This window comes from Danio rerio, chromosome 1, assembly GCF_049306965.1.
Source record: "Danio rerio strain Tuebingen ecotype United States chromosome 1, GRCz12tu, whole genome shotgun sequence".
Classification (NCBI taxonomy): Eukaryota; Metazoa; Chordata; class Actinopteri; order Cypriniformes; family Danionidae; genus Danio; species Danio rerio.
Genome location: NC_133176.1, coordinates 16,214,464 through 16,240,639, shown reverse-complemented (window position 1 = coordinate 16,240,639; position 26,176 = coordinate 16,214,464). Strand labels below are relative to the sequence as shown.

The following is a 26,176-nucleotide window of genomic DNA, read 5'->3' as shown; positions in this document are numbered from 1 at the left end:
TAAGTAGAAAAAAACAATGGTCAGTTCTTATACAGGACATACCATACTATATGTGTACTTCACATGAAACCTTTTTACTGCAGCATTTTGGAGAAAGGGGGTATTAACATAAAATAAAGTGCTATAAAAACCCCATTTCAAATAAGTAGAAAAAAACAATGGTCAGTTCTTATACAGGACATCCCATACTATATTTGCACTTCACATGAAACATTTTTACTGCAGCGTTTTTGGGAAACAGGGTATTAACATATGATAAAGTGCTATAAAGAGCCCATTTCCAATAAGTAGAAAAAAAACATGGGTCAGTTCTTATATAGGACATCCCATACTATGTACTTGACATGAAACTTTCTTACTGCACTGTTTTGGAGAAATGGGGTATTAACATAATATAAAGTACTCTAAAGACCCCATTTCCAATAAGTAGAAAGAAACAATGGTCAGTTCTTATGCAGGACATCCCTTACTTTATGTGTACTTCACATAAAAACTTTTTACTGCACTGTTTTGGAGAATTGGGGTAATAACCTAATATAAAGTGCTATAAAGACCGCATTTCAAAAAAGTAGAAAAAAACAATAGTCAGTTCTTATACAGGACATACCATACTATATGTGTACTTCACATGAAACCTTTTTACTGCAGCATTTTCGAGAAAGGGGGTATTAACATAATATAAAGTGCTATAAAAACCCTATTTCAAATAAGTAGAAAAAGACAATGGTCAGTTCTTATACAGGACATCCCATACTATATGTGAATTTCACATAAAACCTTTTTACTGCAGCATTTTAAAGAGAAGGGGTATTAACATAATATAAAGTGCTATAAAGACCGCATTTCAAATAAGTAGAAAAAAACAATGGTCAGTTCTTATACAGGACATACCATACTATATGTGTACTTCACATGAAACCTTTTTTACTGCAGCATTTTGGAGAAAGGGGGTATTAACATGATATAAAGTGCTTTAAAGACCCCATTTCAAATAAGTAGAAAAACACAATGGTCAGTTCTTATACATGACATACCATACTATATATGTACTTCACATGAAACCTTTTTACTGCAGCATTTTGGAGAAGGGGTATTAACATAATATAAAGTGCTATAAAGACCCCATTTTAAATAAGTAGTAAAAAACAATAGTCAGTTATTATACACGACATCCCAGACTATATCTCTACTTCACATGAAACCTATTTACTGCAGCATTTTAAAGAGAAGGGGTATTAACATAATATAAAATACTATAAAGACCGCATTTTAAATAAGTAGAAAAAAACAATGGTCAGTTCTTACACAGGATATCCCATACTATGTGTGAACTTCACATGAAACCTTATTACTGCAGTGTTTTGGAGAAATTGTATAATATTATATTTCAAAGTGTTATAAAGACCCCAATTTAAATAAGTAGAAAAAAACAATGGTCAGTTCTTATACACGACATCCCATACTATATCTCTACTTCACATGAAACCTTTTTACTCCGGCATTTTAAAGAGACGGGGTATTAACATAATATAAAATACTATAAAGACCGCATTTTAAATAAGTAGAAAAAAACAATGGTCAGTTCTACCACAGGATATCCCATACTATGTGTGGACTTCACATGAAACCTTATTACTGCAGTGTTTAGGAGAAATTGTATAATATTATATTTCAAAGTGTTATAAAGACCCCAGTTTAAATAAGTAGAAAAAAACAATGGTCAGTTATTATACACGACATCCCATACTATATCTCTACTTCACATGAAACCTATTTACTGCAGCATTTTAGAGAAATGGGGTATTAACATAAAATAAAGTGCTATAAAGACCCCATTTCAAATAAGTAGAAAAAAACAATGGTCAGTTCTTATACAGGACATCCCATACTATATATGTACTTCACATGAAACCTTTTTACTGCAGCATTTTAAAGAGAAGGGGTATTAACATAATATAAAATACTATAAAGACCGGATTTAAAATAAGTAGAAAAAAACAATGGTCAGTTCTTATGCAGGACATCCCATACTATATATGTACTTCACATGAAACCTTTTTACTGCAGCATTTTAAAGAGACGGGGTATTAACAACATATAAGATACTATAAAGACTGCATTTTAAATAAGTAGAAAAAAACAATGGTCAGTTCTTACACAGGACATCCCATACTATGTGTGGACTTCACATGAAACCTTATTACTGCAGTGTTTGGAGAAAGGGGGTATTAACATAATATAAAGTGCTATAAAGACCCCAATTTAAATAAGTAGAAAAAAACAATGGTCAGTTATTATACACGACATCCCATACTATATCTCTACTTCACATGAAACCTATTTACTGCAGCATTTTAGAGAAATGGGGTATTAACATAAAATAAAGTGCTATAAAGACCCCATTTCAAATAAGTAGAAAAAAACAATGATCAGTTCTTATACAGGACATCCCATACTGTATATGTACTTCACATGAAACCTTTTTACAGCAGCATTTTAAAGAGAAGGGGTATTAACATAATGTAAAATACTACAAAGACCGCATTTTAAATATGTAGAAAAAAACAATGGTCAGTTCTTATACAGGACATCCCATACTATATATGTACTTCACATGAAACCTTTTTACTGCAGCATTTTAAAGAAACGTGATATTAACAACATATAAGATACTATAAAGACCGCATTTTAAATAAGTAGAAAAAAATAATGGTCAGTTCTTACACAGGACATCCCATATTATGTGTGGACTTCACATTAAACCTTATTACTGCAGCGTTTTGGAGAAATTGTATAATATTATATTTCAAAGTGTTATAAAGACCCCAATTTAAATAAGTAGAAAAAAACAATGGTCAGTTATTATACACGACATCCCATACTATATCTGTACTTTACATGAAACCTATTTACTGCAGCATTTTAGAGAAATGGGGTATTAACATAATATAAAGTGCTATAAAGACCCCATTTCAAATAAGTAGAAAAAAACAATGGTCAGTTCTTATACAGGACATCCCATACTATATGTGAATTTCACATGAAACCTTTTTACTGCAGCATTTTAAAGAGAAGGGGTATTAACATAATATAAAATACTATAAAGACCGCATTTTAAATAAGTAGAAAAAAACAATGGTCAGTTCTTACACAGGACATCCCATACTATATATGTACTTCACATGAAACCTTTTTACTGCAGCATTTTAAAGAGACGGGGTATTAACATAATATAAAATACTATAAAGACCGCATTTTAAATAAGTAGAAAAAACAATGGTCAGTTCTTACACAGGACATCCCATACTATGTGTAGACTTCACATGAAACCTTATTACTGCAGCGTTTTGGAGAAATTGTTTAATATTATATTTCAAAGTGTTATAATGACCCCAATTTAAATAAGTAGAAAAAAACAATAGTCAGTTATTATACACGACATCCCATACTATATCTGTACTTCACATGAAACCTATTTACTGCAGCATTTTAGAGAAATGGGGTATTAACATAATATTAAGTGCTATAAAGACCCCATTTCAAATCAGTAGAAAAAAACAGTGGTCAGTTTTTGTACAAGACATTCCTTATTTTGTGTGTACATCACATGAAACATTGTTACTGCACTGTTTTGGAGAAATTAGGTATTAAAATAACATAAAGTTGTATAAAAACCCCATTTCAAATAAGTAGAAAAAAATAATGGTCAGATCTTATACAGGACATGCTAATCTATGTGTGTACTTCACATGAAACCTTTTTACTGCAGCATTTTAAAGAAACGGGATATTAACATAATATAAAGTGCTATAAAGACCCCATTTCAAATAAGTAGAAAAAGACAATGGTCAGTTCTTATACATGACATACCATACTATATCTGTACTTCACATGAAACCTTTTTACTGCAGCATTTTGGAGAAACGAGGTATAAAGCCAATATAAAGTGCTATAAAGACCCTATTTCAAATAAGTAGAAAAAACAATGGTCAGTTCTTATACCGGACATACCATACTATATGTGTACTTCACATGAAACCTTTTTACTGCAGCATTTTGGAGAAAGGGGGTATTAAGATAATATAAAGTGCTATAAAGACCCCATTTCAAATAAGTAGAAAAAGACAATGGTCAGTTCTTATACAGGACATCGCATACTATATCTGTACCTCACATGAAACCTATTTACTGCAGCGTTTTGGAGAAAGGGGGTATTAACATAATATAAAGTGCTATAAAGACCGCATTTCAAATAATTAGAAAAAAACAATGGTCAGTTCTTATACAGGACATACCATACTATATGTGTACTTCACATGAAACCTTTTTACTGCAGCATTTTAAAGAAACGGGATATTAACATAATATAAAGTGCTATAAAGACCCCATTTCAAATAAGTAGAAAAAGACAATGGTCAGTTCTTATACATGACATACCATACTATATCTGTACTTCACATGAAACCTTTTTACTGCAGCATTTTGGAGAAACGGGGTATTAAGCCAATATAAAGTGCTACAAAGACCCTATTTCAAATAAGTAGAAAAAACAGTGGTCAGTTCTTATACAGGACATACCATACTATATGTGTACTTCACATGAAACCTTTTTACTGCAGCATTTTGGAGAAAGGGGGTATTAACATAATATAAAGTGCTATAAAGACCCCATTTCAAATAAGTAGAAAAAAACAATGGTCAGTTCTTATACAGGACATCCCATACTATATGTGCACTTCACATGAAACATTTTTACTGCAGCATTTTTGGGAAACAGGGTATTAACGTATAATAAAGTGCTATAAAGAGCCCATTTCCAATAAGTAGAAAAAAACAATGGTCAGTTCTTAAACAGGACGTCCCATACTATATGTGTACTTTACATGAAACTTTTTTACTGCAGCGTTTTGGAAAAACAGGGTATTAACATATTATAAAGTGCTATAAAGAGCCTATTTCTGAAAAGTAAAAAAAAAAAACAATGGTCAGTTCTTATACAGGACATCCCATACTATATGTGAATTTCACATTAAATCTTTTTTACTGCAGCATTTTGTAGTATTAGGTTACTAATTTAATTCAAAATGTTATAAAGACCCCATATCAAATAAGTAGAAAAAAACAATGGTCAGTTCTTATACAGGACGTCCCATACTATATCTGTACTTCACATGAAACCTTTTTACTGCAGCATTTTGGAGAAAGGGGGTATTAACATAATATAAAGTGCTATAAAGACCCCATTTCAAATAAGCAGAAAAGGACAATGGTCAGTTCTTATACATGACATCCCATACTACATATGTACTTCACATGAAACCTTTTTACTGCAGCATTTTGAAGAAACGGGGTATTAAGCTAATATCAAGTGCTATAAAGAGCCCATTTCCAATAAGTAGAAAAAAACAATGGTCAGTTCTTAAACAGGACGTCCCATACTATGTGCACTTGACATGAAACCTTTTTACTGCAGCGTTTTGGAGAAATTGGGTATTAAAATATTATAAAGTGCTATAAAGACCGCATTTCAAATAATTAGAAAAAAAAAACAGTGGTCAGTTCTTATTCAGGACATCCCATACTATGTGTGTACTTGACCTGAAACCTTTTTACTCCAGTGTTTTGGAAAAATTAGGTATTAACATATTTTAAAGTGTTATAAAGACCCCAATTCAAATAAGTTGAAAAAAACAATGTCAGTTCTTATACATGACATCCCATACTATATCTGTACTTCACATGGAACCTTTTTACTGAACAATTATGTATTATTATAATTCAAAATGTTATAAAGACCCCATTTCCAAAAAGTATTAAAAAAAACACTGATTAGTTATTGTACAGGACTTCCCATACTAAATGTGTACTTCACATAAAAACCTTATTACAGCAGGGTTTTTGAGAAATGAGGTTTAACATAATTTAAAGTGTTTCAAAGACCCAATTTCTTGTAAGTAGAAGAAAACAATGGTCAGCTCTTATGCAGGACATCCTATATTATAAGCGTACTTCACATGAACACTTGTTACTTCAGTTTTTTGGAGAATTGGGACATTATTACTTTTCAGATTGATATAAACACCCAATTTCTAATAAGTACATAAAATTAACAGCTCTTGTACATATGAAGACTTCTTACTGCAGCAAGTTCTATAATGACCCAATTTCTACTAAGTAGAAGAAAACATTGATCAGTCGTACAGGACATGCAATGCTATATGCATATCTCAGACGAAGACTTGTTACTGCATCGTTTTGGAGAATTGGGACATTGTTACCTTTTAGATTGCTACAAACACCTCATTTCTAATAAGTAGAAAAAAGAACAGTCATTTCTTTTACAGGACATCACATACTATATGCATACCTCATAGGAAGACTTGTTACTGCAGTGATCTGGATTAATGGGGCGTTACTACTCTTCAGATGACTATAAAGTGTCCATTTCGAATGAGTAGAATAAAATAATGGTCAGTTTTGATACAGGACGAATGTGTCAAGGACAGACAGCACATCACAGTTTTCCACAACTCCAAATGTGTCAGGGATACACAGAATTGCAGTTCCCTTCCTGCTGAGGAACTATATTTATTGACCTCCATAGTAATTGTTTTTTTTTCTAAAATGGAAGTCAATGGTTACCAGTTTTCAAGTTCATTCTAAATATCTTTTATGTTCAACCAAAAGAAGGAACTAATAAATGTTTGTAACCATTTGATTGCCAGTGCATAGTGCGTTCATTTTCACTTTTGGGTAAACTACAGTATCTCTATGAAATTAACCAAACATATTTGTTTTGTCTTTGTCTTTGTACCCTACATTTGGAGCAGCACCACTCATCATCCCCAATAATATCATTTTGTTATAATGGTACAATAATAGCTTGAGACAGTTGGGATGATGCCATCAACCTAACTGATCACTGAATTGTCCATTGAAGAACTGACTGTTTTTTTTTTTTTTTTTACTTATTAGAAATGGGGTCTTGATAGCCATCTAAAAGGTAATTATGTCCCTTTTCTCTAAAACGCTGCCATAAGAAGTCTTCATATGAGGTACGCCTTTAGTATGGGACGTCCTTTTTAAGAACAGACCATTGTTTTCTTCTACTTATTAGACATTGGGTCTTTATGACACTTTGAATGTTATTATTCCTCTATTTCTCCAAAATGCTGCAGTGACAAGGTTTCATGTAAAGTAAGCATATATTATGGAATGTCATGAATGTGAACTGCCCATTGTTTTCTTCTACTTATTAGACATTGGGTATTTAAAGCACTTTATACAATGTTTATGCCCAAATTCTCCAAAACACTGCAGTAACAAGTCTTCATCTGATAAATACATGTAGTATTGGATGTCCTGTACAAGAACTGACCGTTGATTTTTTCTACTTATTAGAAATTAGGTCTTTTTAGTACTTTAAGTTGATACCTATTTCACCAAAATGCCGCAGTAGGATGGTTTCATGTAAATTATGCATACAGTGAGGGACGTCCTGTACAAAAACATAAAGCACTTTATATTATGTTAATGTCCCAATTCTCCAAAAAGTGGCAGTAAGAAGGTTTCATATTAGGTATGCATACAGTATGGGATGTCCTCTACGAGTATTCAGCAATAGGAAGAGCTGAGCATTGTTATTTTTTTTCTACTTTTTAGAAAAGGGGTCTTTAAAGCAATTTATAAGTTTAATACCCAATTTCTCGAAAATGGTGCAGTAATAAGTTTTAACATGAAGTATGCATAAAGTATAGGACATCCTGTATGACAACTGACTATTGTTTTTTCTACTTATTAGTAATGAGGTCTTTATAGTACTTCATATTATGTTAGTGCCCCATTTCTCTCAAAAGTAGTAGTAAGAAGGCTTTATATGATGTATGTAAATTTTATGAGATGTCCTCTACAAAAACTGACTATTTTTGTATTCTACTTCTAAAAAATGGGGTCTTTAAAACACTTGAATTTTGTTATTTCCCAATTTCTCCAAAATTATTTGGTGAGAAGTCTTCACATGAAGTATGTGTATAGTATAGGAGGCCCTGTATGAAAACTGGCAATAGTTTTCTTCAACTTATTAGAAATGGGGTCTTTATAGCACTTTGTAATATGTTAATATCCCATTTCTCGAAAATGCTGCAGTAAGAATAATCCATGTGAAGTACGCATACAGTCTGGGATGTCCTATATAAGAACAGACCAATGTTTTTTTCTACTTATTTGACATGCGGTCTTTGTATCACTTTATAATAGGTTAATACCCCATTTCTTCAAAATGCTGCAATAAAAAGGTTTCATGTGAAGTACACATAGTATGGGATGTCCTATATATGAACTGACCATTGTTTTTTCTATTTATTTGAAATGGGGTCTTTATAGCACTTTGTAATATGTTAATACCCTGTTTCTCCAAAACACTGAAGTAAAAAGGCTTTATGTGAAGTACACATATAATATGGAATATCCTGTATAAGAACTGACTATTGTTGTCTTCTACTTATTTAAACTGTGGTCTTTATAGCACTTTATAATGGGATAATACCCCATTTCTCGAAAATGCTGCAGTAAAAAGGTTTCATGTGAAGTACATATATAGTATTGGATGTCCTATATAAGAATCAACCATTATTTTTTTCTACTTATTTAAAATGCGGTCTTTATAGTACTTTATATTATGTTAATACCCCGTTTCTTTAAAATGCTGCAGTAAAAAGATTGTATGTGAAGTACACACATAGTATGGGATATCCTGTATGAGAACTGACAATTGTTTTTTTCTACTTGAAATGCGGTCTTTATAGCACTTTATATTAGATCTATACCCCATTTTTCCAAAGCAGTGCAGTTAGAAGGTTTAGTGTGAAGTACACATATAGTATAGGATGTCCTGTATAAGAATTGACCATTGTTTTTTCTACTTATTTGAATAGAGGTTTTTATAGCACTTTATAATAGGTTAATACCCCCGTTTTTTTAAAATGCTGCAGTAAAAAGTTTTCATGTGAAGTACACACATAGATTAGGATGTCCTATATAAGAACTGACCATTGTTTTTTTCTACTTATTTGAAATGGGGTGTTTATAGTACTTTATATTATGTTAATAGCCAGTTTCTTTAAATTGCTGCAGTAAAAAGGTTTCATGTGAAGTACATAAATAGTATGGGATGTTCTGTAAAAAAACTGACCATTGTTTTTTCTACTTATTTAAATTTAAGTCTTTATAGTACTTTATATTATGTTAATGCCCTGTTTCGTTAAAATGCTGAAGTAAAAAGGTTTCATGTGAAGTACATATATAGTTTAGGATGTCCTGTATAAGAACTGACCATTGTTTTTTCTACTTATTTGAAATTAGGTTTTTATGTCACTTTATAGTATGTTAATACCCAATTTCTTTAAATGCTGCAGTAAAAAGGTTTCATGTGAAGTACACATATATTATGGGATGTCCTGTATAAGAACTGACCATTGTTTTTTCTACTTATTTTTAATGAGGTTTTTATATCACTTTATATTATGTTAATACCCCATTTCTTTAAAATGCTGCAGTAAAAAGGTTCATGTGAAGTACACATGTACTATGAAATGTCCTGTACAAGAACTGACCAATGTTTTTTTCTACTTATTTAAAATGCTGTGTTTATATTATGTTAATACCCAATTTCTTTAAAATGCTGGAGTAAAAAGGTTTTATGTGAAGTAGATATATAGTATGGGATGTCCTGTATAAGAACTGACCATTGTTTTTTATACTTATTTGAAATGGGGTTTTTATATCACTTTATATTATGTTAATACCCCGCTTCTCCAAAACAGTGCAGTAAGAAGTTTTCATGTGAAGTACACATATAGTATGGGATGTCCTGTATAACAACTGACAATTGTTTTTTTCTACTTATTTAAAATGCGGTCTTTATAGTACTTTATATTATATTAATAGCCCATTTCTTTAAAATGCTACAGTAATAAAGTTTCATGTGAAGTACACATATAGTATGGGATGTCCTGTATAAGAACTGACCACTGTTTTTTCTACTTATTTGAAATGCAGTCTTTATAGTACTTTATATTAGATTAATACCCCATTTCTCCAAAACAGTGCCGTAAGAAGGTTTAATGTGAAGTACACGTATAGTATGAAATGTCCTGTATAAGAACAGATCATTGTTTTTTTCTACTTATTTAAAATGGGGTTTTTATAGTACTTTATATTGTTAAATCCCCCGTTTCTTTAAAATGCTGCAGTAAAAAGTTTTCATGTGAAGTACATATATAGTATGGGATGTTCTGTATAAGAACTGACCATTGTTTTTTTTCTACTTATTTAAAATGCAGTCTTTTTAGTACTTTATATTATGTTAATACCCCGTTTCTTTAAAATGCTGCAGTAAAAAGCTTTTATGTGAAGTACACACATTGATTAGGATGTCCTGTATAATATTTGACCATTGTTTTTTTCTACTTATTTAAAATGCGGTCTTTTTAGTACTTTATACGTTTACATTTAGTCATTTAGCGGACGCTTTTATCCAAAGCGACTTACAAATGAGGACAAGGAAGCAATTTACACAACTGTTAGAGCATTAATGAATAAGTGCTGTAGGCAAGTTTCAGGTGTGTAAAGAGTGTGAGAAGCAAAACATTAGTATTTTTTTATAGTAAGTGGAGGAGTCAGAGAGGGTGTTGCATATTAGTAAGGAAAGTGGAGACTAAATTGTTATATTAAGTTATATTATATTATGCTAATACCCCATTTCTTTAGGATGCTGCAGTAAAAAAGTTTCATGTGAAGTAAATTTATAGTATGGGATGTACTGTATAAGAACTGGCCATTGTTTTTTTCTACTTATTTGAAATGCGGTCTTTATAGTACTTTATAATATGTTAATACCCTGTTTCTCCAAAACGCTTTAGTAAAAATGTTTCATGTGAAGTACACATATAGTATGGTATGTCCTGTATAAGAACTGACCATTGTTTTTTCTACTTATTGGAAATGGGCTCTTTATAGCACTGTCTAATATGTTAATACCCTGTTTTTCCAAAACGCTGCAGTAAAAAGGTTTCATGTGAAGTGCACATATAGTATTGGATGTCCTGTATGAGAACTGACCATTGTTTTTTTCTACTTATTAGAATTGGACTCTTTATAGCACTTTACAATATGTTAATACCCTGTTTCTCCAAAACGCTGCAGTAAAAAGGTTTTATGTGAAGTGCACATATAGTATGGGTTGTCCTGTTTAAGAACTGACCATTGTTTTTTTCTACTTATTGGAAATGGGCTCTTTATAGCAATTTATAATATGTCAATACCCTGTTTCTCCGAAACTCTGCAGTAAAAATGTTTCATGTGAAGTGCACATATAGTATGTGATGTCCTGTATAAGAACTGACCATTGTCTTTTTTTCTACTCATTTGAATTGGGGTCTTTATAGCACTATGAATAATGTTATTATCCCGTTTCTCCAAAACGCTGCAGTAAAAAGTTTTCATGTGAAGTACACATGTAGTATGGGATGTCCTGTATAAGAACTGACCATTGTTTTTTTTTTACTTATTTGAAATGGGGTCTTTATAACGTTTTGAATTACATTAGTAACTTAATACTCCAAAACACTGCAGTAAAAAGGCTTCATGTGAAGTACAGATATAGTATGGGATGTCCTGTATAAGAACTGTCTATTGTTTTTTTCTACTTATTAGAAATGGGGATTTTATATCACTTTATAATATGTTAATACCCAGTTTCTCCAAAACGCTGCAGTAAAAAAGATTTCATGTGAAGTGCACATATAGTATAGGATGTCCTGTATAAGAACTGACCATTGTTTTTTTCTACTTATTAGAAATGGGCTCCTTATAGCACTTTTAAAATATATTAATACCCTGTTTCTCCAAAACGCTGCAGTAAAAAGGTTTCATGTGAAGTGCACATAGTATGGGATGTCCTGTTTAAGAACTGACCATTGTTTTTTTCTACTTATTGGAAATGGGCTCTTTATAGCACTATAAAATATGTTAATACCCAGTTTTTTTTAAAATGCTGCAGTAAAAAGGTTTCATGTGAAGAGCACATATAGTATGGGTTGTCCTGTATAAGAACTGACCATTGTTTTTTCTACTTATTAGAATTGGACTCTTTATAGCACTTTACACTATGTTAATACCCTGTTTCTCCAAAACGCTGCAGTAAAAAGGTTTCATGTGAAGTGCACATATAATATGGGATGTCCTGTTTAAGAACTGACCATTGTTTTTTTCTACTTATTTGAAATGGGGTCTTTATAGCACTTTATATTATGTTAATACCCCGTTTCTTAAAAATGCTGCAGTAAAAAGGTTTCATGTGAAGTACATATGTAGTATGGGATGTCATGTATAAGAACTGACCATTGTTTTTTTCTACTTATTTGAAATGGGGTCTTTATAGCACTTTACATTATGTTAATATCCCCTTTCTCCAAAATGCTGCAGTAAAAAGGTTTCATTGAAGTACAGCTATAGTATGGGACGTCCTGTATAAGAACTGACCATTGTTTTTTTCTACTTATTTGATATGGGGTCTTTATAACATTTTGAATTACATTACTAACCTAATACTACAAAATGCTGCAGTAAAAAAGATTTATTGTGAAATTCACATATAGTATGGGATGTCCTGTATAAGAACTGACCATTGTTTTTTTCTACTTATTTGAAATGGGGTCTTTATAGCACTTTATATTATGTTAATACCCCATTTCTCTAAAATGCTGCAGTAAATAGGTTTCATGTAAAGTACAGATATAGTATGGGATGTCGTGTATAATAACTGACCATTGTTTTTTTCTACTTATTTAAATTGGGGTCTTTATAACACTTTGAAATATAATATTATACAATTTCTCCAAAACACTGCAGTAATAAGGTTTCATGTGAAGTCCACACATAGTATGGGATGTCCTGTGTAAGAACTGACCATTATTTTTTTCTACTTATTTAAAATGCGGTCTTTATAGTATCTTATATGTTGTTAATACCACGTCTCTTTAAAATGCTGCAGTAAAAAGGTTTCATGTGAAGTACATATATAGTATGGTATGTCCTGTATAAGAACTGACCATTGTTTTTTTCTACTTATTTAAAATGCGGTCTTTATAGTATTTTATATTATGTTAATACCCTGTCTCTTTAAAATGCTGCTGTAAAAAGGTTTCATGTGAAGTAGAGATATAGTATGGGATGTCGTGTATAATAACTGACTATTGTTTTTTTCTACTTATTTAAAATGGGGTCTTTATAGAACTTTATTTTATGTTAATACCCCTTCTCCAAAATGCTGCAGTAAAAAGGTTTCATGTGAAGTACATATATAGTATGGTATGTCATGTATAAGAACTGACCATTGTGTTTTTCTACTTATTTGAAATGGGGTCTTTAAAGCACTTTATATCATGTTAATACCCCCTTTCTCCAAAATGCTGCAGTAAAAAAGGTTTCATGTGAAGTACACATATAGTATGGTATGTCCTGTATAAGAACTGACCATTGTTTTTTTCTACTTATTTGAAATGCGGCCTTTATAGCACTTTATATTATGTTAATACCCCCTTTCTCCAAAACGCTGCAGTAAATAGGTTTCATGTGAAGTACAGATATAGTATGGGATATCCTGTATAAGAACTGACCATTGTCTTTTTCTACTTATTTGAAATAGGGTCTTTATAGCACTTTATATTATGTTAATACCCCCTTTCTCGAAAATGCTGCAGTAAAAAGGTTTCATGTGAAGTACACATATAGAATGGTATGTCCTGTATAAGAACTGACTATTGTTTTTTTCTACTTTTTTGAAATGCGGTCTTTATAACACTTTATATTAGGTTATTACCCCAATTCTCCAAAACAGTGCAGTAAAAAGTTTGTATGTGAAGTACACATAAAGTAAGGGATGTCCTGCATAAGAACTGACCATTGTTTCTTTCTACTTATTGGAAATGGGGTCTTTAGAGTACTTTATATTATGTTAATACCCCATTTCTCCAAAACAGTGCAGTAAGAAAGTTTCATGTCAAGTACATAGTATGGGATGTCCTATGTAAGAACTGACCCATGTTTTTTTCTACTTATTGGAAATGGGCTCTTTATAGCACTTTATCATATGTTAATACCCTGTTTCCCAAAAACGCTGCAGTAAAAATGTTTCATGTGAAGTGCAAATATAGTATGGGATGTCCTGTATAAGAACTGACCATTGTTTTTTTCTACTTATTTGAAATGGGGTTTTTATAGCACTTTATTTTATGTCAATACCCCCTTTCTCCAAAATGCTGCAGTAAAAAGGTTTCATGTGAAGTACACATATATTATGGTATGTCCTGTATAAGAACTGACCATTGTTTTTTTCTACTTATTTGAAATAGGGTCTTTATAGCACTTTATATTGGCTTAATACCCCCTTTCTCCAAAATGCTGCAGTAAAAAGGTTTCATGTGAAGTACACATATAGTATGGTGTGTCCTGTATAAGAACTGACCAATGTTTTTTTCTACTTATTTGAAATGCGGTCTTTATAGCACTTTATATTATGTTAATACCCCCTTTCTCCAAAACGCTGAAGTAAATAGGTTTCATGTGAAGTACAGAAATAGTATGGGATGTCCTATTATAAGAACTGACCAATGTCTTTTTCTACTTATTTGAAATGGGGTCTTTAAAGCACTTTATATCATGTTAATACCCCCTTTCTCCAAAATGCTGCAGTAAAAAGGTTTCATATGAAGTACACATATAGTATGGTATGTCCTGTATAAGAACTGACCATAGTTTTTTTCTACTTATTTGAAATGCGGTCTTTATAGCACTTTATATTATGTTAATACCCCCTTTCTCCAAAACGCTGCAGTAAATAGGTTTCATGTGAAGTACAGATATAGTATGGGATGTCCTATTATAAGAACTGACCATTGTCTTTTTCTACTTATTTGAAATGCGGTCTTTATAGCACTTTATATTATGTTAATACCCCCTTTCTCCAAAATGCTGCAGTAAAAAGGTTTCATGTGAAGTACACATATAGTATGGTATGTCCTGTATAAGAACTGACCATTGTTTTTTCTACTTATTTGAAATGCGGTCTTTATAGCACTTTATATTGGCTTATTACCCCAATTCTCCAAAACAGTGCAGTAAAAAGTTTTTATGTGAAGTACACATAAAGTATGGGATGTCCTGAATAAGAACTGACCATTGTTTCTTTCTACTTATTGGAAATGGTGTCTTTATAGTACTTTATATTATGTTAATACCCCATTTGTCCAAAACAGTGCAGTAAGAAAGTTTCATGTCAAGTACATAGCATGGGATGTCCTATGTAAGAACTGACCATTGTTTTTTTCTACTTATTGGAAATGGGCTCTTTATAGCACTATAAAATATGTTAGTACCCCCTTTCTCCAAAATGCTGCAGTAAAAAGGTTTCATGTGAAGTACACATATAGTATGGTATGTCCTGTATAAGAACTGACCATTGTTTTTTTCTACTTATTTGAAATAGGGTCTTTATAGCACTTTATATTGGCTTAATACCCAGTTTCTCCAAAATGCTGCAGTAAAAAGGTTTCATGTGAAGTACATATATAGTATGGTATGTCATGTATAAGAACTGACCATTGTCTTTTTCTACTTATTTGAAATGGGGTCTTTATAGTATTTTATATTATGTTAATACCCCCTTTCTCCAAAATGCTGCAGTAAAAAGGTTTCATGTGAAGTACAGATATAGTATGGGACGTCCTGTATAAGAACTGACCATTGTTTTTTTCTACTTATTTGAAATGGGGTCTTTAAAGCACTTTATATTATGTTAATACCCCCTTTCTCCAAAATGCTGCAGTAAAAAGATTTTCTTGTGAAGTACACATATAGTATGTTATGTCCTGTATTAGAACTGACCATTGTTTTTTTTTTCTACTTATTTGAAATGTGGTCTTTATAGCACTTTATATTATGTTAATACCCCCTTTCTCCAAAACGCTGCAGTAAATAGGTTTCATGTGAAGTAAAGATATAGTATGGGATGTCCTGTATAAGAACTGACCATTGTCTTTTTCTACTTATTTGAAATGGGGTCTTTATAGCACTTTATATTATGTTAATACCCCCTTTCTCGAAAATGCTGCAGTAAAAAGGTTTCATGTGAAGTACACATATAGTATGGTATGTCCTGTATAAGAACTGACTATTGTTTTTTTCTTCTTATTTGAAATGCCGTCTTTATAGCACTTTATATCAGGTTATTACCCCGTTTCTCCAAAACAGTGCAGTAAAAAGTTTTTTATGTGAAGTACACATATAGTATGGGATGTCCTGAATAAGAACTGACCATTGTTTCTTTCTACTTATTGGAAATGGGGTCTTTATAGTACTTTATATTATGTTAATACCCCATTTCTCCAAAACAGTGCAGTAAGAAAGTTTCATGTCAAGTACATAGTATGGGATGTCCTTTGTAGAACTGACCCTTGTCTTTTTCTACTTATTAAAAATGGGGTCTTTGTAACACTTTAAATCATATTAATATACAATTTCTCCAAAACAGTGCAGTAAGAAGGTTTAATGTGAAGTACACATATAGTACGGGATGTCCTGTATAAGAACTGACCATTGTTTATTTCTACTTATTTAAAACGGGGTCCTTATGTTACTTTATACTATGTTAATTCCCCCGTGTCTTTAAAATGCTGCAGTAAAAAGCTTTCATGTGAAGTACACACAGAGATGAGGGTGTCGTGTTCAAGATCTGACCATTGTTTTTCTCTACTTATTTGAAAGGTGGACTTTATAGTACATTTTTTCTATGTTAACACCCCGTTTCTCTAAAATGCTGCAGTAAAAAGGTTTCATGTGAAGTACATATATAGTATGAGATGTCCTGTATAAGAACCGACCATTGTTTTTTTCTACTTATTTGAAGTGGGGTTTTTATATCACTTTGTTGTGTTAATACCTCATTTTTTCCAAAACAGTGCAGTAAGAAGGTTTCATGTAATATACACACATAGTATGGGATGTCCTGTACTAGAACTGACCATTGTTTTTTTCTACTTATTTGAAATGAGGTCTTTATAGCACCTTATTTTATTTCAATACCCCTTTTCTCCAAAATGCTGCAGTAAAAAAAAGTTTTATGTGAAGTACAGATATAGTATGGATGTCCTGTAAAGGAACTGACCATTGTTTTTTTTTTTCTACTTATTTGAATTGGGGTCTTTAGAACACTTTGAAATATATTATATACAATTTCCCCAAAACACTGCAGTAAAAAGGTTTCATGTGAAGTACACATATAGTATGGGATGTCCTGTATAAGAACTGACCATAGATTTTTTCTACCTATTTAAAATGTGGTCTTTATAGTATTTTATATTATGTTAATACCCCGTTTCTTTAAAATGCTGCAGTAAAAACGCTTCATGTGAAGTACATATATAGTATAGTATGTCCTGTATAAGAACTGTCCATTGTTTTTTTCTACTTATTAGAAATGGGGTTTTTATATCACTTTATAATAGGTTAATACCCAGTTTCTCCAAAACGCTGCAGTAAAAAAGATTTCATGTGAAGTACACATATAGTATGGGATGTCCTGAATAAGAACTGACCATTGTTTCTTTCTACTTAATCGAAATGGGGTCTTTATAACACTTTAGATTATGTTAATGTCCCACTTCTCCAGATAGCTGGAGTAAGAAGTGTTTATATGTAGTATGCATATTGTATGTGATGTTCTGTACAGGAACTGATCATTGTTTTTTGTCTATTTATTGAAAATTGGGTCTTCATAACACTTTGAGTAATGTTAATGCCCAATTTCTCCAAAACACTGCAGTAACAAGTCTTTATATGAGGTTTAGTATGGGATGTCCTGTATAAGACCTGACTATTGTTTTTTTTTTTCTACATCTTTTAAATGAGCAATTTTTTTTCTCCAAATTGCTGCAGTAAAAATGATTCATATGTTGTATATATGCATATAGCATGGGACATCTAGTATCAGACCTGATCACTCTTTTATTTAACTTATTCCAAACAATGTATTTATAACACTTTAAAGACTTTATAGCTCATTAATAGCCCATTTCTCCAAAATGCTGCAGTAAGTTATTATGAGGTATGCATATAATATTGGATGTCCTGTCCATAGTTTTCTTCTGTTAACTTAAATGAGGTCTTTCACATGAGGTATGCATGTACATCCTGTATCAGAACCAAACTTTGTTTTTTTTTCTACTTATTTCTTTATAGCACTTTAAAGTGTGTTAATGGTACATTTCTCCAAAATGCTGCAATAAAACAGGCTTCATATGATGTATGCTTAGTATTTGACTTCCTGCATCGATCTTATTGTTGTTCTATTCTACTTATAACAAATAATAAGGTCTTTACAGTCATCTAAAGTGTAATAATGCCCCATATCCCATATACTGAAAGAAGCATACATTTTTAAATGCCCTTTAAATAAAACCAACATATATTTGTAACTTAAACAATGCTATGTTGGACTACTTTATGATTATTTTCACTTTCTGAGGTTAGGCACGATGTATAAAACTGCATTCAACCTTATTTGCAATGTACTGTAGTTGGCTAGGAGAAGTAGAAACGCATTCTGTGTATTTAGAAATCGTATATTTATTCTGTCCGTTTGATCTGCTATAAAATTATTTGAAGCAAAAAGATAGACTTGAGGAAATTAAAGGTAAGCCCAGAAACCAATTTCTTAAAATAACAACAGTCAAAAAAGCTAATAAATTGTTTAATAAAGCATACGTGGGAGGAAAGGGGGATAAACTTATATTTCGTTGTCATCTCTCTGTTCTGGGCGAAATGGGTGCTCTGTGGAGCGCTCTCTGTGTGGCTGCTGACATTACCGTAATGATAATAATACGCGCGCACCAAAATATAAAGCGCGGCTGGCTTGACTGTGTTTTTCCGAACCGCGGCTGGCTTGACCGCAGTCTTTTAGGTGCGCCTTATAGTGCGGAAAATACGGTAGTCTTTTCTCTCTTTATGTGACAGGCATCAATGTATTGTGCTGCTAGTAAGATACAATCTGCTTTTTTACCTAAAACATGTTGAAGTTTTAGAGATACAGACCACAGTCTGCCACAGATAAAATAGATAACCACAGAGAAGGGCTGATATTGACAGAACTCGCAACTCAGAGAGAGCCGCATCTGCAAACAATGTGCCCAAGCAGAGGTGGAGACGAAGGAACACTTCTTCACCCACTGCACACACTATCAGCACCATCAGGGAATCATTTTACACCAAATTCCAGCTCCTTTACCCTGAATTCACTAAAATCACTGTGGTCAGTCTGTTGTATTGTCTAACTTAGTGAATTCGGGAAAAAGGAGATCTAACAAGATGTAACAAGATGATTAAGGAGATGTGCCTACATCTGTGCCTGCTAGTTGACACCCCAAAAAACATGCTTGGATTAATGAGTACATTGTGCAGGATGTGCCATATGTATTTCTCTGTTTATGCATGTATGCATGTATATTTGTTTGTTTAATACTGTATATAATTTAAATAAAGTTTGTATTTATTTTATTTAAAATAGTTTGTTATTAACTGCATAAATATCACAGCAGTTGCCAATAATACACAGTTATAAGTCAAACTCTGAGTCTCTAGTTGACACCAATCAAATTCTGAAGGGCCATTTGAATTGACTAGTTTTAAGCACTGAAGTTTAGAAGGACATTTCAATGTGGTGGTCATTTTTGCTTTTACATATGCAGTTTGGAACACACACCATCTGACTGGCGTTAAGGACTCTTATTTTGAAGTGTTTTTTTTTACTCTTGTTTTGATTGTAACTTCCTGTATTTAGTTCCTGTTTGGTTCCTGTTTCTAGCACCTGCTCCTTATCTCATATATTTATACCCCAGTAATCTCCCATCTCCTTGGTCGGCTGTTGCATTTTTTTGTCTTGTTGGAATTTATATTTCTGTAAATTTGTTTTTAATTGTGTCTGACATTTCTTCTTTCTAAAACAGCCATGAAGACCATTTCTAATAATCGCTACCAATGTTTCCTGCAAACTTAAACAAAATAAATGAAAATGTATTTGTTATAGTAGTCTGTAGAATGACTGATAATCTCCATTAAGCAAGCTGTTGCTAACACTGCATGCATACAAACCACATAAGCATTTACACACAATCGACCTCTTTCCTGTCCTATTTCTGTCTCCTGTTCTGTCTTACACAACCACTAGCCTGAATGGAAGCATTTGTGGTTGAGATTCAATCTTTAACTGAGAACATGACAAGACCCTTTCTCAAAAACCAAACAAATGAATAAATAAAAACAGACCAGACAAATAGGTCAGAAAAAGCTTCTTAGAAGAATAACTTAATAACTGAGGGACCAAACATTTTAAAAAGTCAAATCAATTCAGTTTCATTTTAATATATAAATGTAAGCTAGAGAATCAAAAGTACAGTTTAAAAAGGCAAGTTCAAATGCATCAGTCTTGAAAACTGCATCTTACAACTAAACACCACGTAAAATGGTCATGCTTGTAGCTTTTCTGTTTCATTTAAAAATGGTAAGACCATGCTAAATTTTAAGATTACCCAATTACACGTAAATAATCTCAGATAAACAATGCGATCGTCAAGTTTAAGAATACTATAATTATCATAAACACGTGACACCTCACACAGGAAATGCACTTTTACCTCATGTTGTGTTGGTCATCATCACTGTGTGTCAATAAAGACTGAAAACATGCTAAAACACTCACTGAAAATATAAGGTTTTATTTGTCAATCTTTTACTGTTTGTACAGAACCACAATACTTTATTTTAATCAGAGATTTAATAACAGATACAAAAACAAAATAGCTGAGAAAAAGAAACAGCAATAAAGGCATTTAATGTAATGAAAAATCTAAACCAATAATACAATGGCAGGTCATACATACACTTTGTGCATCACATTGTGAGGAAAAAACACAACAAAAATAAGGTATGCATCTTACTACACTTGTATTCAATTATATTTTATTTGATTTTATTTAAGGCAGAACCAAAATTGTGAAACAAATTTCCCAACCTTCAGCAAATTTGCTAATTCTTTTGAATTCAAACTATGATCCAGCATAGATGTCCTTACCCGAACTAGAAAAACCTGCCATTAACAAGATTATGGTACATGTAATTTTCTAATCTATTAAGTTTTGTAATTGACCTGAGAATATATACTGAACTCAGAACTTCGGTCTTGTGTTTTTTTGTGTTGTATTTGTCTTCTGGTCCTCACATCCAAAGATACATAACACAACTCTTGTTCATTATTCCCCTGGAAGAACAAATAATGTGGGCTTTTATTATGTGTGTGAATATATATATATATATATATATATATATATATATATATATATATATATATATATATATATATATATATATATATATATATATATATATATATATATTGTATAATGTAAATTTTTATCCAAAACATTTTAAGCAAAAGGAAATATTTTTTTTTCTGGTACAGTAGTTTGTATCATACCTCTGCAAGTCTTGCACCTCTTAGCTTGCATTTTTGATCATGTGGAGAACCTAAAACGGAAGATTTAAAATGAGAACAGCACATATATATACAGTTGAAGTCAGAATTATTAGCCCCCCTTTTAATTTTTTTAAAATATATTTTCCAAATGATGTTTAACAGAGCAAGGAAATTTTCACAGTATGTCTGATCATATTTTTTCTTCTGGAGAAAGTCTTATTTTTTTATTTCGGCTAGAATAAAAGCAGTTAAAAAATTTTTAAAAACAATTTTAAGGACAATATTATTAGCTCCATTAAGCTTTTCTTTTTTCGAGTCTACAGAACAAACCATCAATATACAATAACTTGCTTAATTACCCTAAACTGCCTAGTTAACCTGATTTAACCTAGTTAAGCCTTTAAAAGTCACTTTAAGCTGTATAGAAGTGCCTTAAAAATATCTAGTAAAATATTATTTACTGTCATAATGGCAAAGATAAAATAAATTAGTTATTAGAGATGAGTTATTAACACTAATATGTTTAGAAATGTGGTGAAAAAATCTGCTCTCCGTTAAAAAGAAATTGGGAGAAAAAATAAACAAGGGGGTGAACATATTATGACATATTATTATTATTTTGCTTACCCCATTGGCAATCTGCTTTAAAGAAAAACTAACTTAATTTTTATTATATTATTTTTAAAACAAGACGAAATGTTTTGTTTGTTTAGAAAATGCTTCCTGATTTAAGAATTTCAAGATGTTTGTTCTAGGAACAAGACAAAAAATCAAAGTAAGAAAAGCATTTTTTGCAGTGCAGCTTAATGAAGATGCTGATTTGACTGTGCAGCAGGACATGGAACGTGCTCACACTACCAAAAGTACTAACAGCTGGTTTAAAGATAATGGTATCGCAATGTATCATTGGCCACCAAACTTGCCGGACCATAAACTCCTAGAGAATTCATGTGGAATTGTGAAGAGGAAGATGTGAGACACCAGACAGACACCACATCCAGTATTTCTGTGTTAAAAGTCCCTTTTGATTGGTCTTAAGTAATATTCTAATTTTCCAAGACACTGAGTTTTGAGATATTAATCATCAAGAAATAAATGAAAAGAAACAAACATGAAGCTAGTCAATTTGCCTTGACTGTACATTTCCATCATCAGAGGTTATGCAAAGGCGATGCTTTTAAGTTTATACCTTTTAAAAGAAATGCCTTGTTGATAAAAACAGAGCTCACTGACAAAACCATTTATCTGTATATTAAACCATGGCAGCAAAGTGTATTAATCTGTGAAGATTACCTGTAGTTTTCTTCTGACAGAGGCAGTAGACACAGATGGAGAAGAGGAGAACACACAGCGAACACACACTGAACAGCAGATTCCAGCAGAAAACACACTTTGAGACAGCAGGAGGAGTGGAGGTGCTGTTCAAGAGCTCAGAACAGGACGTCTCTTTCTCAAGATGAAACAAACACAAATGAATCGATGAATGTTCATTAAAATATGTTTGTTCTGTTTGTCTTGCTTCCTGGAAATCTCTCCAGAAACTACAAAACAACCAGCAGAAGTTATTTCTTACCAGCAAAAGAGAGACGTGTTGTTCGGTTTCCATTATTGTACACTGCAGATCCAGAGATGACGCCTCTTTCATTCTTATTGATGGAGTTTTTCACATTTGCACAGTAGTACAGCCCCAGATCAGAGACACTGATGTTAGTAATGTGTAGATCATAGGAATTACTAGCAGGGTTGTGGACGAATCTGAAATGCTTAATTGTATCAAATATTCTATAATCCATCACTAAAGAGGGCTGGTTTTTATGAGAGCAGTTTCTTATCCACACAATCATGAAGCCATGAATAACAGAGCGATCACAGTAAAGAGTGATGTTTTCTCCTGCTTTGACGTTCATCACCACTTCTTCTCCAGAGATTTGTTTGTGACTAATTAAAGTAACTATAAAAGCAGACAAATAACTGTCAAGCACTTGTAATTTCACATACACAAACACTGAGCATATTACTGAAAAATTATTTATATATTTAAATCTCAAAACAGTTTAAGTATAATTATTCTTACACATGAGTGCGATGATAGTAAGTCGTGGCATCTCCATGGCAGTGAGTGATTGTGAATTACAGACACTGCTGAGGGTCTTCATGCAGACCAGCGGCTCTTATCTGATTGGTTCACGTCAATGGAAAGTTTTACTTAAAAACATCCTGTGTCAGGAGGGTTTGGCTTTCCATTTGGGTTATTATTTGATGTACAATGAACATTGAAATATAGTGTTGACCAATCTCAGCTGTCCTAAAAATGTCTTTGTGATCAGGCACTTGATTAACTCATGAAATTAAAGAAGTCAACAGGAAATAAAAATACTGCTCAAACGCTTCATCAGTAAACAGAGACAGGTTTAGTTTGTATGAACACAGATAGAGTAGCATCAGAAACGTTTGATTATAATCACTAAAATATGTCTGTTGAACTGAAATGAAATAATATAATTGATCTTTTTCTTTGTGTTGCTGCTGTAATTGAGGTTTTTTATGTTTGTTTTGTTTAATAGGTCAAAACTGGAAGCGATGAAGGAACAGCATCTGAACATGTCAAAACAGGAAACCCACAAGCCCCGTTCAGAGCCTGTACAGTTCATCCTCTTCACATTAGCTTTTACAGTTGACTGATCTGATAAGATCTCTTAGATCATTGACACAAAGCACAGATTTTCCATTAGGCTTTCTTTAGTCTTGTGTATTGATTAATGTGCGCGAGGGCAACTATTGGTTTAAAAAGGGAGTTTTCTGTGAGATGAAGAGCTGTAAAGTGAGTGTTCAATTACAAAAAGAAATGATTATACAAACTCAGTGTTACCTTTTCATTAAGATTAACAAAACTGTATTAGTTTAAAAGAAATATAATTATTAAAGCATGTCTTAGAGCGAATAAGCCCAACAAAGTTTTTTTTTTTTATGTAACTGCATTTAATTTTAATTGATTAAAAAATAAACATTTATTAGTAATCACTACTGATGGGTTAGATTTTTAATATTCAATATTGTTCAGTAATTATTCAGCAGTAATTAAACATCTCTGTAGCATTTCCTCCTGCAGATGTGGTTCAGTCAGTTCAGCACTGCAGGGAGCTGTCCATTGTGCTGAATTTACTCCACACTAAACTCTCTTCTCACATTAAATTCATTATAAGTGTCTGATCAGTGAACAGGATACTGTCATTTCTCAACAACTAAAGAAGGTTTAATGTAGAATTTAAAAGATAATAGGAAATACAAACAGATGGATTTGCTTTATGAAAAAAAATTTTGTTTGCGAAAGTAATTATGGTTCTTGGATGATTATTACAATTTGGTTTAAATGTCGAATGTTACACACTTATATGTTGCATTGCTCTGCTTTTCTATAAATAAATCAAACCACAGTTGTGTGCTGTTAATTCTGTTCATGATTTATGGTGCGTATTTTAATAAATCAGACACTTTTGCATCTTCAGTTTCTCAACAATTCTAAGTTATGAAAGTATAATGAAAGCAACATTTACAGCTGCAGCGTGCACTAAATATGTTCTTACTCTGCTTCTTTTTGTTTTTGTCTAACCACAGTTTATCTCATGCATTGATGTGTGTATTGAGCATGCAAGATCACCAGCTTGACCACAAACACTTTTAGGACATTCAGTCTGTTGCATGCCTGAATGGAAACACTTGTGGTTTGTGTTCTCGCCTAGCTTTTCACAGCAACTGCAACATCACTGCACCAGGACCATCATTAAGACAAAGAAGAAGAAGAAACAAAATCATATAACTAAACAATTAATTTTATGAATGATTTTTTACTAGGCTTAAAAAATAGAAACATGTTTACCTTTGACATATATTTACTACAGTAAACTATTGTGTAAAATCAGGTCGCTTCGATGCACATTATGCACCTGTAACAGACGTTCAACAGCGTAAATCACATCGAATCTTCAAATGTAATGACAAACGAGAGATGTTTTGCTAAAAAAAAAATCCGTTATGTATTTATTTTTCACATAAACAAACAAAACTAGATTGGTTAGGAAAATTCTAGCAAACATGTGCAAGCTAATTTTCATTACAGACTAGGTGATAGTAATTTAGCAAATTGAAAGCTGTATATTTGTATTTCACATAAACGAGAAATAATGTATTAAGAAATTTTCACCTTTTCCGCTGTGGACGCCATCTTGTGGTCAGACGCGAAAACTCGGCGCGTGAATTGTTTTGTGCTTTCTAGCCGTTAAAAGTACAAAAAGTCCCTTAGAAAACCTTCACATTCATCGAAAATATCGAAATCATTAATACAATTTATTAATAATAATAATTTTATGAAAACAAGAGCAAACGAAAAGTACATAAATATGACTGTACCGTACCAGATGATATCTACGTACGGTCATGTGATCTGAAATGGTGCGTAGACTAAGAACTGGTGAGCGATTTAATTTACTTTATAATATTTACAATAATAAACTATTTTGAACTTATACTTATATTTCTAATATCTTCATGAGCAGTTAACACTGTATAAAATTAACTAGAATTTTATTTACATTG

General features: G+C 32.1%; 1 protein-coding gene across 13 annotated transcripts; it reads right to left on the bottom strand.

Moving 5' to 3' along the window:
• Positions 1–19,864: 19,864 nt before the first annotated feature.
• Positions 19,865–26,038, bottom strand: LOC141385533 (uncharacterized). Of its 13 annotated transcripts, none has more exons than XM_073949681.1 (9): positions 25,996–26,038; positions 25,785–25,888; positions 25,461–25,527; positions 25,299–25,347; positions 23,658–23,758; positions 23,157–23,534; positions 22,877–23,029; positions 21,584–21,633; positions 19,865–21,367 (listed from the first exon to the last, which is right to left on the bottom strand). In XM_073949681.1, exons 5-9 carry the CDS (start codon positions 23,737–23,739, stop codon positions 21,239–21,241), a joined length of 792 nt encoding a protein of 263 aa, XP_073805782.1. In that variant the 5' UTR covers positions 23,740–23,758; positions 25,299–25,347; positions 25,461–25,527; positions 25,785–25,888; positions 25,996–26,038; the 3' UTR covers positions 19,865–21,238. The 13 variants fall into 13 exon arrangements, 9 of the variants coding, with proteins under 9 accessions (XP_073805782.1, XP_073805790.1, XP_073805788.1 ...); XM_073949689.1 differs by having other exon boundaries at positions 25,287–25,347; positions 25,991–26,026; XM_073949687.1 differs by having other exon boundaries at positions 25,991–26,026.
• Positions 26,039–26,176: the final 138 nt, after the last annotated feature.

What these genes read in the sequence shown, in the direction of transcription:
- LOC141385533 (XM_073949681.1), bottom strand. Translation starts at nt 23,739, where the DNA reads ATGAAGACCCTCAGCAGTGTCTGTAATTCACAATCACTCACTGCCATG. An exon ending in AACACGTCTCTCTTTTGCTG is followed by an intron (nt 23,030 to 23,156) that starts GTAAGAAATAAC and finishes ATCTTGAGAAAG; the next exon opens with AGACGTCCTGTTCTGAGCTC. An exon ending in GAGGTGCAAGACTTGCAGAG is followed by an intron (nt 21,368 to 21,583) that starts GTATGATACAAA and finishes TTGTTCTTCCAG; the next exon opens with GGGAATAATGAACAAGAGTT.